This window comes from Symphalangus syndactylus, chromosome 1 (genome assembly GCF_028878055.3).
Source record: "Symphalangus syndactylus isolate Jambi chromosome 1, NHGRI_mSymSyn1-v2.1_pri, whole genome shotgun sequence".
NCBI lineage: Eukaryota > Metazoa > Chordata > Mammalia > Primates > Hylobatidae > Symphalangus > Symphalangus syndactylus.
In genome coordinates, this window is record NC_072423.2 from 60336603 (window position 1) to 60352578 (window position 15976).

The following is a 15976-nucleotide window of genomic DNA, read 5'->3' on the forward strand; positions in this document are numbered from 1 at the left end:
GATTCTTAGTTTTCTCCCTACCTTTTTATCATAAAATTATTTTAAAATCCATAGCACATAATGACATGCTTTTAAAACTATGTAGCTATAAAGTATTATTTCACCCCAGGGCCCTATATGCTATAGATGCTCAATAAAGATTAGCGTTGATTAAAGAAACAACTATGACACATAAAGAGGATTTCAATTCTGTTCAGTGCTACCAAAAAGAGGCCTTTCCTTGGGGCAATTCCTCTATTCCAGTGGTTCTCAAACCTGGCTGCCCAGAACAATGTTTAAGAATCATTGCTTCCAAAAATGTTGTTTCATCTCTGAGATTAAATTCAGGTACCCAAGAGAAATCCTGCAAGGCAGTTACATTTCTCCATTTGAAAATGAGATGCAGAGTGGGAAGGGATGAGAAAAGATTAGTGCCCAGGAAACGACCATCATTTATCTGCTCAAGAGTTCGACTACTCTCCAATTCTGGTCACGCATCAACCCCTTTCATTCTATGTCCAAAGCTGCCCTGTTGCCTCAGACGACAATCACTCAGATACCTCTTATTCTGATAACACAAACAGGGCTGGAAAGGCTACACAAGAAGCAGAATGAACCAAAACAGAGATTTAAAACACAGCCTCTAATGCAAAGCATTACAAAAGAGAACAAGGACATTCACCAAAAGAACAGCAAGCTCTGTTATCGTAGAAGATAGGGAAGAACTTTACTAAAAACGTTATGATTTTTAATTAATGCACCATGTAGTATCTCCCATGAGTTAACAATACTTTCATAGTTTTCTGGTAAAACTTACCTTTTCTTAAATAAAGAAGAACATTCTAAACACTAATCGACAAACAGCTAAAATTTCCTTCTTTCACCCAAGAACCTCCCAACCTACCAAGTTTAGCAAAAAAACACAACAATGAGACAAAACAAAGGACTATTCTGCAAATATTCTGGGCACTTGAAACATTACAATATAATAAACAACCATAAAAAGCTAGAGAAGTATTCTAGATTAAATGAGCCAGGTACAGTGGCTCATGCCTGTAATCCTAACACTTTAGGAGGTCTAAGTTGAGAGGAACACTTGAGGCCAAGAGTTTGAGACCAGCTTGGGCAACATTGCAAGACCCTCTCTCTACAAAAAAATAAAAATAAAAAGACATTATTGGGACAACTACAGAAATACTGTACCAATATTAATTTCCTGTGTGTGACAACAGGTATGTTGTGGTTATGTTTTATAAAAAAAAAACCTTTTAGGAGATACATACACCGTGCATTGTCATAATTTTTGCAACCACTCTCAGATGGTTCAGTAAAGACTTATGTGTGTGTTTGCTGCTGGGCGTGGTGGCTCACGCCTGTCTGTAATCCCAGTGCTTTGGGAGGCCGAGGAAGGTGGATCATTTAAGGCCAGGAGTTCAAAACTAGTCCGGCCAACTTGGAGAAACCCCATCTCTAACAAAAATTAGAAAGGTGTGGTGGTGCACACCTGTAATTCCAGCTACCCAGGAGGGTAAGGCATGAGAAATGCTTGAACCTGGGAGGCGGAGGTTACAGTGAGCCGAGATCGTGCCACTGCACCCCAGCCTGGGCGACAGAGTGAGACTCTGTCTTAAAAAAAAAAGGACTTATATGTGTGTTTGTAGGTGTGAGTAGAAAGAGGAAAACAAAGCAAATGAGGTAAAAAAAAAAAAAATTAATTGGTCAAACCCGTAAACAGTATATAGCCTTACTAGTTTTTTACTAGTCTTACCAGTTTTCTGAATGTTCAAAATTTTCAAAATAAGTAACTAAGGAAGAAACAAAATGTTACTCACTAGTTGCTTGACTTGAACCGCCTGTGGAATCCCAGCTGGTTGTGAAAGGACAGGGCCTGGCTGGGCAAGTTTGATTTGAATTGGAGTCCCAATAACAGGCTTGTCAGATGTGGTCCCAGCAGAAGTAACAACAGGTTTCACAGATGGAAGACAAATAGCTGCACCTGAAGTTTCTCCAAAAGTTACTGCTGGAAGAGACAGTGTTACTGCTGTTCCAGAGACAACTGGCTTTTCAGGTTGCAGTGACACCGTGGTCACTGTGTTTGCTACAGATGTCACAAGTGGTTTTGAAGTCTGAAGCAAAACAGTTCCAGCTGTTGTTCCTCCTGTTGCAGCAGCTGGGCCCACAGAATGAAGTGTCACAACTCCAGCTTTTGCTCCCACTGGACCAGCAAGTGGGTTCAAAGTTTGCACTGACACAGTTCTGGGTACTGTTGCTCCAGAAACAATAATTGATTTTTCAGACTGGCTTGAGGACACTGTTGTTGTTACCACAGGAGAAGTTGTTACTGTTGTAGTACAGGTAGCAATGACTATGTCACTAGAAGTCTGCTGAACACATTGCTGGATGAAGCTCTGGGAGTTAGGCAGAAGTTGTCGTAAGGCAACCACGCTTTTCTGGAAACGCAGAGGAATGGAAAAAAACACTGCTAACAAATCAGCTACTTGTGAAACAAAATGTGGTATTTCATGCCTTTACAATTTAAAACCAATCAAAAGTGTATCAAGTATTTCAGTTGAAGACAGCTGGTATCACTTACTTATATCCTGCCAATATCCAGGATACAATCAATTTGAAGCCCAAAAGTGCTTGTTTTCCAATATGAAATTACTATATCTCAGTATTAAACTTATTTGTATTCCCTCAATATCAATTTGGTAAACACTGTATTATACTTTTCTATAATCATCTAAACCCTATAATAGATCATTAATAACTTTAGTATCTATAAGTTTATTTAAACCACAGCAGAATCTAGGTCTCTTATTTAAGTAACTTTCAAACTTTGGATAGAAATAGGTGCAATGGCTCATGCACTCGGGGAGGCCAAAGCAAGCAATCACTTGAGGCCAGGAGTTTGAGACCAGCCTAGGCAACATGGCAAAACCCCATCTATACAAAAAATACAAAAATTAGTCAGGCGTGCTGGCACACACCTGTAGTCCCAGCTACTTGGGAGGCAGAGGTTGCAGTGAGCTGAGATCACGCTACTGCATTCCAGCCTGGGTGACAGAGCAAGACCCCGTCTCAAAAAAAAAAAAAAAAAAGGAAAGGAAGAAATAGTCTTTAAAAGCCTGGGCAACATGGTAAAACCCCGTCTCTACAAAAAATACAAAAATTAAATTAGCAGGGCGTGGTGGTGCATGCCTGTAGTCCCAGTTACCGCAAGGGCTGAGGTGGGAGGATCACTTGGACCCAGGAGGGTGAGGTTGCAGTGAGCTGTGATCGCACCACTACACCCCAGCCTGGGTGATAGAGCAAAACCTCATCTCAAAAAAAATTTTTTTTAATAAAAATAAAGAAATATCTTTACATCAAAACAAAATTAAATACAAAGTGAATTTTACGATCTGAAAGAATTGAGCTAGCGTATTTTCTTTTTTTTTATTGAGACAGAGTCTTACTCTGTTGTCCAGGCTGGAGTGCAGTGGTGTGATCTCGGCTCTCTGCAACCTCTGCCTCCTGAACTCAAGAGATTCTCCTGCCTCAGCCTCCTGAGTAGCTGGGACTACAAGCACATGCCACCACTGGCTAATTTTTGTATTTTTTAGCAGAGACAGCCATGTTGGCCAGGCTGGTCTCCATCTCCTCACCTCAGGTGATCCGCCAACCTCAGCCTCCCAAAGTGTTGGGATTACAGGTGTGAGCCACCACGCTCAGCCAAGCATACTCTCTGACTGTCAGCATCTATCTTTGTATCCTACTTAAAGAGTAAAGGCAGTTCAAACTAAAAACTAGTAGGTTGTGCCTTTTCATTCCTGGAGTTTTCATTTGTTTAGCCAACAGAGATGGAAAGCTAAGGCTCTTATGCCAAACAGCCAAGTTGTGAATGCAAAGGAAAAATTCTTGAAGGAACTTCAAAGGGCTACTCCATGTGACACATAAATGATAAGAAAACGAAAGTCTTATCGCTGACATGGAGACAGTTTGTGTGGTGTGGACAGAAGATCAAACCAGCTACAACATTCCCTTAAGCAAAAGTCTAAACCAGAGTATAGCACTAACTCTTCAATTCTATGAAGGCTGAAAAGTGAGGAAGCTGCAGAAGAAAAGTATGAAGTTAGGAGAGGCTGGCACATGAAGTTTAAGGAAAGAAGCTCTCTTGATAACTAACATAAAAGTGCAAGGTAAAGCTGCAAGTACTGATGTAGAAACTGCAGCAAATCATACAGAAGATCTAGCTAAGAATTTTTTTTTTTTTTTTTTTTGAGACAGAGTCTCGCTCTTGTCACCCAGGCTACAGTGCAATGCACGATCTTGGCTCACTGCAACCTCTGCCTCCTGGGTTCAAGCAATTCTCCTGCCTCAGCCTCCCAAGTAGCTGGGACTATAGGCGTGTGCCACCACGCCCAGCTAATTTTTTTATTTTTTTGTAGTAGAGTCAGGGTTTCTCCATGTTGGCCAGGCTGGTCTCGAACTCCTGACCCCAAGTGATCTGCCCGCCTCGGCCTCCCAAAGTGCTGGGATTACAGGCGTGAGCCACCACGCCTGGCCAACAACAGATTTTCAATGGAGACAAAACAACCTTCTATTGGAGGAAGCTAGGTCTTTCATAGCTTTTGGCTGAGGAAAAAATGCATGGCTTCAAGGCTTCAAAGGACAGGCTGACTTTCTTGTTAGGGGCTAATGCAGGTGGTGACTTCAAGTGGAAGCCAATGCTCATTTACTGTTCCAAAAATCCTAGGGCTCTTAAGAATTATGCTGAATCTACTCTGCTTGTGCTCTATCAATGAACAAAACATGGATGGCAGCACATCTGTTCATAGCATGGTTTACTGAATATTTTAAGCCCACTGTTGAGAACTACTGCTCAGAGGAAAAAAAAAAAAAAAGATTATTTTCAAAATATTACCACTCATTGACAATACACCTCATCACCCAAAAGTTCTGATAGAGATGTACAAGTAGATAAATATTGTTTTCCTGTCTGCTAACACAACATCCATTCTGCAGCCCACATATATCAAGGAGAAATTCTTACTTTCAATTATTGTTTAAGAAATATATTTTGTAAGACTACAGCTGCCATAGACAGTGATTCCTCTGATGAATCTGGGGGCAAAGTCAACTGAAAACCTTCTGGAAAAGAGTCACCATTCTAGATGCCATTAAGTATATTTGTGAGTCAGGCAGGAGATCAAAATATCAACACTAACAGGAGTTCGTAAGAAGTGGATCCCCATCCTCATGGATGACTTTGAGGGGTTCAGAACTTCAGTGTAGGAAGTCACTGCAGATATGGTGGAAATAGCAAGAGAACCACAGTTAAAAGTGGAGCCTGAAGATGTGACCGAATTGCTGCAATCTCACAATAAAACTGGAAGAGATGAGGAGTTGCTTCTTACAGATGAGCAAACTAAGTGGTTTCTTGAGATGGAGTCTACTCCTGGTCAAATGCTATAAATGTTGTTAGGATGGTAACAAAGAATTTAGAATATGACAACAACTTAGTTAACAAAGCAACGGCAGGATATGAGAGAACTGACTCCAATTTTGAAAGAAGTTCTGCTGTATGTGAAATGCTATCAGACAGCACTGCATGCTACAGAGAAACCTTTTGTGAAGGGAAGAATCAACTGATGACACAAATTGCACTGTTGTCTTTAAGACATTGCCACAGCTGGATGTGACCACCTTCAGTGACCACCACCTTGACCAGCAAAAAGCCATCAACATTGAGGTAAGATTCTTTACCATCAAAAATATAACTTGCTGAAGGTTCAGATGATTGTCAGCACTTTTTAGCAATAAAATATTTTTTAATTAACATATGTAATTGTTTTTTCAAATATAATGCTATTGTATAGCTAATAAAGCACACCATAAAAAGTTTTATATGCATTTGGAAACCAAAAATTTCATGTGACTCACTTTATTGTGATATTAGCTTTCTTATGGTGGTCTGAAACCAAACCTGCAATACCTCTGTGGTATGTCTATATATTCTTATACAAGCATTAAACAATATAAGCATGAACTTATGTTCATGAATAAAATGTTACTTCTCTTTCTTCAAAGTGTCCAAATTAAAATAATATTATGAACATGCTTTACAGCTTACAAAAGCACTCAGAGGTTTCTCCCACATGGTCAGTATCTTCACATTCAATTGCTGTCATATTGAAATATTCCAGTTTTTAATTATTTTAGAGTAATCTAATCCAAATTATTTCTTCTAGGTGACACATAACTCTACCTTAAGAAAAGGAACCAGGTGAGGCTGAGGTGAAGACTTGAGTTCAACATACAGTTTCCTAGTAAATTCTTCTGCTTCGATTTTTGCATCCTGAGGGATGGGAGAAATAGAAACAATTTTAAGTCTACAAATATTTTGAAAGAGACAAAGTATATAATTCATGATTGCAGATATAGCAAACTTTTCACAAATGATAAAGTCAATTAAATATAGGCTTTTTTTCATGCCAGCTATGAAATGTGTAAGCATAAATGATAGAGATGTTTATTCATAGAGAATACAATGAAGGGGTGATTTTTTTTCTTTTAAAGATCCCAGGAAGCAAAGAGAAGAGCTGATGGGCTGAGTAATACTACATTATTACAATCTGTTAAGAACAATTAAGAAGTGAAGGCACAGGTGTCTTAAATTTCTTAGGGTGGGGAACACGAAGTTACTCAGTTTGGAGACCTCAGTGTTTAAGTTCTCCAAAACAATTTGGAAATTCATCTGCTAGCCTGCTGGTGTTCTTTGCACACAAGAGCCAGGGACAACATTTCCAGAATTAGTAGAAGTATTTCCAAAATAACTTGATGCCAGTGATAATGTGTAAGATGTAGCTGATTGAATTATCTTATTCTTTTCAAATGTGTATAGTTTTTAAAATTTTGCCTAATATGATATATTATATACTTAATAAAGATTATAATTGTGTGGTGACAGAGAACATCTGGTTTTTTCTTCATGAAGTTGTGGAAGGAGCACTCAAGGAAAGGTAACTATGACCTTAGATTTAAAAAAAAAAAATTCAGCTTTTATTTTAGATTCAGGAGGTACAAGTTTGGGGTACAGATGATCTCGTCACCCAGGTAGTGAGCACAGTTATCTGGGAGGTAGTTTTTCAGCCCACACACCCCCTCACTCCCACTTTCTAGTAGTTCTCAGTGTCTATTGTTCCCATCTTTACGTCCATGTGTACTTAACGTTTAGCTCCCACTTATAAATGAGAACATGTAGTATCTGGTTTTCTATTCCTGCATTAATTTGCTTAGGATAATGGCCATTCACATTGCTACAAAAACATGATCTTGTTCTTTTTTATGGTTGTGTAGTATTCCATGGTATATATGTACCACTTTTTATTTATCCAACCCACTATCAATTAACACCTCTGCTGATTCCATGTCTTGGCTGTTTTGAGTAGTGCTGCGATAAACATGGTGCATATGTCTTTTTTATAGAATGATTTATTTTCCCTCGGATATATACCCAGTAATGGCACTGCTGGGTCAAATGGTAGTTCTATTTTTAGTTCTTTAAGAAATCTTCAAACTGCTTTACCACAGTAGCTAAACTAATTTACATTCCCACCAACAGCATGTAAGTGTTCCCTTCTCTTTGCAGCCCCACCAGCATCTGTTTTTTGACTTCTTAATAACAAACATTTTGACTAGTATGAGATGGTATCTCATTGTGGTTCTGATTTGCATTTCTCTGATGATTAGTGATGATGAGCATCTTTTCATGTTTGTTGGCTGCTTGTATGTCTTCTTTTCAGAAGTGTCTGTTCGTGTCGTTTACCTATTTTTTAATGGGGTTTTTTCTTGTTGATTTTTAAGTTCCTTATTGATTCTGTATATTAGACCTTTGTCAGATATATAGTTTGCAAATATTTTCTTCCTTTCTGTAGGTGGTCTGTTTACTCTGTTGATAGTATCTTCTGCTGTGCAGAAGCCCTTAGCTTAGTTAGGTTCCACTTGTCGATTTTTGTTTTTGTTGCAATTGCTTTTGGAGAGTTCGCCATAAATTCTTTGCCAAGGCTGATGTCAAGAAGGGTATTTCCTGGGTTTTCTTCTAGGACTTTTACAGTTTGAGGTCTTACATTTAAATCTTTAATTCATCTCAAGTTAATTTTTATATATGGCGAAAAGTAGGGGTCCAGTTTCATTCTTCTGCACATAGATAATGAGTTATCCCAGCACCATGTGTAGAATCAGTCCTTTCCCCACTACTTTTTGAGATAGAGTCTCACTGTGTCACCTAGGCTGTAGTGCAGTGGCACGATCTCGGCCCACTGCAACCTCCCCCTCCCGGGTTCAGGCAATTCCCCTGCCTCGGCCTCCTGAGTAGCTGGGACTACAGGCATATACCACCACACCCGGCTAATTTTTATTTTTTTTAGTAGAGATGGGGTTTCGCCATGTTGACCATACTGGTCTCAATCTCCTGACTGCAAGCGATCCACCTGCCTCAGCCTCCCAAAGTGCTAGGATTATAAAAGGCGTGAGCCACTGTGGCCAGGCCCCATTACTTATTTTTGTCGACAGTGTCAAAGATCAGATAGTTGTAGGTGTGCAGCTTTATTTCTGGGTTCCCTATTCTGTTCAATTGGTCTATGTGTCTGTTTTTGTATCAGTGCCATGCTATTTGGGTCACTGTAGCCTTATAGTATAGTCTGAAGTCAGGTAATGTGATGTCACTTGGCTTTTGTTTTTTTTTTGTTTTTTTTTTTTTTTTGCTTAGAATTGTTTTGGCTATTCAGGCTCTTTTTCGGTCCTATATGAATTTTAAAATAGTTTTCTCTAATTCTGTGAAAAATGACATTGGTAGTTTGACAGGAATAACATTCAATCTGTAAATTGCTTTGGGCAGTATGGCTATTTTAATGATATCAATTCTTTCGGCCCATAAGCATGAATTTTCAACAGTGTTTTGTATTTCTCCTTGTAGACATCTTTCGCCTCCTTGGTTAGCTGTATTCCTAGGTACTTCATTTTTGTGTGTGGCTATTGTAAATGGGACTCTGCTCTTGATTTGGCTCTTAGCTAGAACGTTTTTGGTGTATAGAAATGCTACTGATTTTTGAACACTGATTTTGTACCGTGAAACTTTACTAAAGTCGTTTATCAGTTCTAGAAGCCTTTTGGCAGAGTCTTTAGGATTTTCTAGGCATAGAATCATATCAGTGAAGACAGAGTTTTACTCCTTTTTTTCCTATTTGGAGGCCTTTTATTTCTTTCTCTTGCCTGACTGCTCTGGCTACAACCTCTAGTATTATGTTAAAAAGGAATGGTGAGACCTTGTCTTGTTCCAATTCTCAAGGGAAATGGTTCGAGCTTTTGCCCATTCAATATGATGTTGGCTATGGATCTGCAAGAGTATTTTCAGAATGACATTGTAAATCCATAACAGCAGTTTCAAAGAACTGAGGAACCTTTACACATTGCTTACGCTATTAAGCATTTCAGGGGTATGTGTAGTCTAAATTATTTTCCATTAATACTAACATCTGGGAGAGAAAGCCTTTTTCACTAAGCTAATGTTTAGTGAAAGCCAACAATGGGTAAAACTACTGGTAAGAAAGGCAATGGCAAAGTGAAACAGCCATCATCACATTCTACAGTGCTCTGTGCTTGGAGGAAAAAAAAAAAAAAAAAAAAAAACAGAAGACCAAGCACAGTGGCTCACACCTGTAATCCCAGTACTTTGGTGGGCCAAGGGTGCAGGATCGCTTGAGGCCAGAAGTTGGGAGAATAGCTTGGGCAACATAGTGAGACCCTGTCACTACAAAAAAATATTTTAAAACTAACTGGGCATGGTGGCACACACCTCTAGTCCTAGCTACTTGGAGGGTGAAGTGGAAGGAGCCCTTGAGCCCGTAAGTTTGAGGCTGCAGTGAGCTAGTATCACGCCACTGCACTCTAGCCTGAGCAAGAGAGCAAGACTCTTACTCCAAAAAATAAAAATTAAAAAAAAGACCCAATTTCACTTTGAAACATCCTTGGATGAAGCAGTAAAAATTAACTTTACTAAATCTCAACTCTTCAGTAGATACCTCTTTAATATTGTGTATAACAAAACAGGAACCATAGAGCATTTTTTTTTTTTTTTTTTTGAGACGGAGTCTCGCTCTGTCACCCAGGTTGGAGTGCAGTGGCCCGATCTCAGCTGACTGCAAGCTCCGCCTCCTGGGTTCACGCCATTCTCCTGCCTCAGCCTCTCCGAGTAGCTGGGACTACAGGCGCCCGCCACCACGCTCGGCTAATTTTTTTGTATTTTTAGTAGAGACGGGGTTTCACCGTGGTCTTGATCTCCTGACCTTGTGATCCGCCCGCCTCGGCCTCCCAAAGTGCTGGGATTACAAGCGTGAGCCACTGCGCCCGGCCACATAGAGCATTTTTGTTGCAGATCAAGGTCAGAGGATGTAGGAAAATCACTGTAATTGAGTCACAAAACTAGCCACTTTTTTCCATTTTTACTGAAAAGAATGGCAAAGCAATTGTGGTTATTCAGACTTGGGTATTTGTTAGTTATTTTCTCAAAAACAAACTAAACCTCTAACAGTAAGGAAAACAATGGATAGTATTTGTTGCTAATGATAAAAATTAAAGCTCTCAAGCCAAAATTACAATTTTGAAAAATGTGTAACAACTATTCTGAGCTTGATAGCTTCCTGGTACAAGAATTTTCTAACAAGGGTGGTGAATTTAATGAGCATGTTATTTTGGTATCTTAAATAATAAATCTGGAAACATTTGAAAGATCTGCATAACTCAGTGAACCAGTATTTTCCCAATGAACAATGAATGTCATTACAAAAATCATACGTGGGTAAAAGATCCATTCAGCATGCAGGATAAACCAGTAGACTCTAAAGAATATCCACCATGATCTGGAGAAAAGCTATTTTTAAAAAAAAAATCACTATTCCAACCACCTCTCTTCACAAGACCAGATATTCTCCAAATACTCCCAAAAAAATAACATACCACAAAACAGATTAAATGCAGAAGATATGAGAATCCAGCTGTTTTCCATTAGGTCGGCCACTAAGGAGATTTGCAAAATTGGTACAGCAATGCCACTCTTCTCATTCAATTTTGTTGTTGTTTTGAAACTCAGTTTTCACTTAAATGTCAGTTATGTTAACATTTAATGGGTTTACTGTTATTTTTTAATAAACAAGCTGGGCACGGTGGCTCATGCCTGTAATCCTAGCACTTCGCCAGGCCAAGGTGGGACGATTACTTGAGCTCAGGAGTTTGAGATCAGCCTGAGCAACTCAGCAAGACCCTGTCTCTACAAAAAAGTTAAAAAATTAGCCAGGTGTGGCAGTACATGTCAGTGGTCCCAGTTACCTGGGAGGTTGACACGGGAGGATTGCTTGATCCCAGGAGGGTCAAGAAAGCAGGGAGCCTTATTCGTGCCACTGCACTCCAGCCTGGGTGACAGAGTAAGACCCTACCTCAAAAAAAATCTTTTTCAATAAAAAAATGTTAAACATTTTTCAGTTTTAATGTTAACCCCACAAAAACAAAATGCCGTGGGGAGCCCTCAAGTTTTAGGAATTTAAAGGTATCCTAAAACCAAAATATTTTAGAACTGCTTTTGTCATTCTAAAGTAAACAGATCTTAAAACTGGAGGCAATATTTGATTAATTCCTAACTGCTTCTATCTGTCCATAAAATTCACACATATGTTTTGTGGTTAAAAAGTCTTTAATATTTTATGGGATATGTGTTCCTTTCCAACAGGTCTCTTCATCTAGAGTATTCCATTTCAGAGAAACAAGTCATCATATCCCCTTTCAAAACTAGCATACCTTGAAAAGGGAAGATCAAAAGCTCAATGTTTACTTTTAAAAAGACACACGAAAGTTGAATTAAAAATTTGTTAGTATGAGGTATTTTAGACATCTGAAATAAATACATCTTCCCAAATGAAAAACTAACCATTTCAAGTGTGCTCTAACATCTTACAGGCAGCATTGAAAACAGTAGTAAAGAAGGTATTTTAATATTTATAAACTATGCTTGTTTTTGCTGTATAATAATTGAAATATACACATTTTATACTGGGAAAAAGGGACAATTTTTATGTGAAAAATATAATTCTAATTACGTGGTGAGAGAAATCTGTATATTATAGTAGTTCAAAAAATCCAAATCCATTTGTCTGTTATATCCTCAGCATGTCTTAAGCATATAATATGAAATATTTGCTAACTTCTACCTTCACTCTTTTTAGTGTACCTACATATTTTACCTGAAAGAGGATGTAAGAAACCAAAGGCATATAATTTGGTAGCTAAAAGACACAGCATCTTGGCACTCATAGAAACATCAACGATCATCATGTTTAACATTCTCATTTGTAAGATGAGAATCTTATAGATAAGGAAAGTAAGGCCTAAGAGCATTAACTAACTTCTGTGGTCCCAAAGCTTGGTGTCTATCTGGACATATGAGAACTGAATTTCATTATCTATTGATAGCCTGGCTTTCTGAGATTTCATAATTCTTTTTTCTTTCTTTCTTTTTTTTTTTTTTTTTTTTGAGACAGAGTCTTGCTCTGTTGCCTGGGCTAGAGTACAGTGGTGCAATGTCAGCTTACTGCAACCTCTGCCTCCCAGGTTCAAGCCATTCTCCTGCCTCAGCCTTCGCAGCAGCTGGGATTACAGGTGTGCGCCACCACACCTGGCTAATTTTTATATTTTTAGTACAGAAGAGATTTCACCACATTGGCCAGGCTGGTCTCAAACTCCTGACCTCAGGTGATCCACCTGCCTCGGCCTCCCAAAGTGCTGGGATTACAGGCATGAGCCACTGCGCCCAGCCGAGATTTCATAATTTTAATAACAATTTCCTATTGACTAAATAATGAACCTTCTCTCCAAGGCCCTTTGTAGAGTAAGGGAGGCAAGATTCATGTACAGAAATAATATATATATCAAAACATCATGTTGCATACCTTAAACATATACAATTTTTTAAAAAGGTAAATTTTCAAAAGAAATATACAATAGGTTTGTCTAGCCAAGATTTATAGTCTTTACAAAGCTTTCAAGAAGCAAAAAACAAAATTTATTAAGAACTACATTTAAAATAAATCTCAGGCCGGGCTTGGTGGCTCACACCTGTAATCCCAACACTTTGGGACGTCAGGGCAAGTGCATCACTTGAGGCCAGGAGTTTGAGACCAGCCCAATCAACATGGCAAAACCCCGTCTCTACTAAAAATACAAAAATTAGCCGAGCGTGGTGGTGGACACCTGTAATCCCAGCTACTCGGGAAACTGAGGCATGAGAATCATTTGAACCCAGGAGGCAGAGGTTGCAGTCAGCCTAGATCATGCCACTGCACTCCAACTTGGCAACAGAGAGACTCTGTCTCAAAAAATACATTAATTAATTAAATAAATAAAATAAATCTCATTTAAAAATATGCATTTCCCAATTAAAATGTATTATATGGATTCCTCCAGAATTTGCAGGATTTTATAGCACTACTTACCAAAAGTTGTTCCACCAGCTTCTTCACATTTTGCCCCATTTCTGGGGACTGTGATCCACTACATGCTAGTTTTATTAACATTGCAAGGAAGTTCTTGCATTTCTTCACATTTTCTAGCATTGTCTAAATAGGAAAATGTAAATATAAGCAAACACAAGTGTTAGTGAGCAAACAATTCAAAAGAACTTGCAAGGAACAAGATTTATATAAGGTGTAAGTAAGAGCTTACCGGAGAAAGATTAATCTGAACAGCTGCTGAGTTCTCTGCGTTAAGATTGGGCTCATTTGAGGGAGTGGATGATGCTCCCAAACTTGAAGGCTTCAGGGTAGTAACAGTATTCAATGGCTTTCCAGGAGTAACTGTGACGACACTGGTTGGCACAGCCACAGACTGAAATTAAAGGTATTAAATATTTAGGCATGTATTACTATGATACATTAGTGGGTGCCTCATTTCACACTCATCAGACAAGTTAATTTTGACATCTGTGGTTTTATGTTATGCTCTACTAGTCTAAGGCAATATAACACAGTTCTAGGAACTCTTGAGTCTAGCAGATCTGGGTTTCATTCTCACCCCATCTATCTACTATTTCATTACCACCTACCAAGTGTTGACTGCAGGCAAGTTACTTAATCTTGCTAATCCTGATTACTCTCTGCAGAAACAGGGATTGCAACGGTACCTGCTGTCCTAGGATTTTTTGTGAAAAACAGTGCTAAAGCAAATAAGTCCTCAAAAAATATTAATACTCCAAGAAGTATCTGAAAGTATTTATGAGAACATAGAATATTCTGCTTTTTCTTAAGAACAAAGCAGAGCAATCTACTTATTATCTAACATTCAGATAAACTGCTTTTATGTAGACCATTAAAGTAGGCATGAAGAATATTATAAAATGTGGTATCTTATTTTCACACTGAATTTCAGTTGTTTCTCTACCTTCTATCAAAATGAGGTGTGACTCTAGCACCACCTACAGGACAAAAACCTCATACAAGCGATCACAAGTCAAGCAGTAATTTAGAAAATCACATTGAGATAAAGCAATAATCTTATTTTAAAGACAAACACTAAAAGTTACAGAACATAATAAAAGTTTGGGGATCGGGGATAAGGAATAGCATTTAAATACAATTCACACAGAAAACTGAACAATGCACCATCATTTAATTTAAATGTCTATGTTCTACAAGCATGCAACACAAAAAGGTCAAGTTGCTATCACCTTCAAGAAAATTTCCTTCTGTAATAGTCAAGATAGGTGAATTGAATGTACAACAAAATCTCCCACATTAGAGAGACTGGAATGTTCTGAGGGTAAAAAATCGGAAGAAGGACAAGTGCAGTGGCTCACACTTACAATACCAGCACTTTGGAAGGCTGAGCCAGGAGGATTGCTTGAGGACAGGAGTTCGAGACCAGTCTGGGTAACGTAACAAGATCCTGTCTCCAGAAAAAAATTTTCTTTACAAACAGGAAGAGCATTTAAAATGCTGAGAATTGATAGAAGGAGAGGAGTGGGGACACATGGTGGCCCTAACGTGGGTTTGGGGTATATGGGCCTTCATTTTACTATTATTTTTTTCAACAGCAGACATATTACATATGTGTCCATATTACATGTAGTCTTTTGTTTGCATGTATATTTCATAATGCATAATAAAAATATTAAATACCATATGCTAATGCATTTGAAACAAAACCAAAAGCGTTTTTGGAAAAACATGAAATGAGAAAATTAGCACAAAACACAGAAACTAGAATAGACAAATTAAAGATATTGAAATGATACCCAAAAAGACCTCCCTCCCTCAAGTCTCCAGGCTCAGATACTTTCCATGTGATTTTTCCACACTTTTGCATAACTCCTGTCTTATACAACATGTTCTAGAAAAGCAGAACAGGGAAAGGTGTTCAGTTCATTTTATGAGAAAGGCTGTAACATATTTCAATATTGAATAAGGATAATAGATGAAAAGTAAACTAAAGGCTCACCTGGCAAAAACTTTAATAAGATTTTAAAATTACTGATTAATGATGAGGACTAGAACAATAAAGTTTTTAACAAGAGATAAAATTAAAAATTACACCTAAGTTAGTACGATTTTGTTAAATATAGATAGAGCCTCAAAGGCAACATTCAAAAGGAAATCTCCCTCCTTTTCATATCCTTAGTCCTGCTCTCCAACCTACCACTCAGTTTCTTCTGAATTCTTGTGGAGATTTTCTAATAAATTTTTAGTTTTCTATACAGTAAATAAGCCTCTTTCTTTAGTCTATCTTATAATCAGTCATTCGCTGTTTGTACTGCCATATTTAAGAAAGTGTAATCTGGAATTTTAGCTGGTGGTTATGATCACCTCTGAGGACTGATGGGAGAGGTTCCTTGGGGGCGTACTGTCCCCCTCCCTCAGGAAGCAAACTAAGGTCCAACTGAAATGTGAGTTTAGGAAAAACATCCTATCAAGTA

The 15976-nt window shown here is 38.3% G+C and overlaps 1 protein-coding gene across 6 annotated transcripts in view; it reads right to left on the bottom strand.

The window, feature by feature from the left end:
- Positions 1-15976, bottom strand: part of TAF4B (TATA-box binding protein associated factor 4b) — a 215396-nt gene that overhangs the window by 147279 nt on the left and 52141 nt on the right. For all 6 annotated transcript variants that reach the window (XM_063613543.1, XM_055235569.2, XM_055235551.2 and 3 more), the window contains exons 4-7: positions 13732-13893; positions 13503-13625; positions 6230-6319; positions 1812-2429 (exon numbers count right to left, since the gene is read on the bottom strand). In XM_063613543.1, the coding sequence (XP_063469613.1) occupies positions 1812-2429; positions 6230-6319; positions 13503-13625; positions 13732-13893 (993 nt within the window). The remainder of the gene's footprint in view (positions 1-1811; positions 2430-6229; positions 6320-13502; positions 13626-13731; positions 13894-15976) is intronic.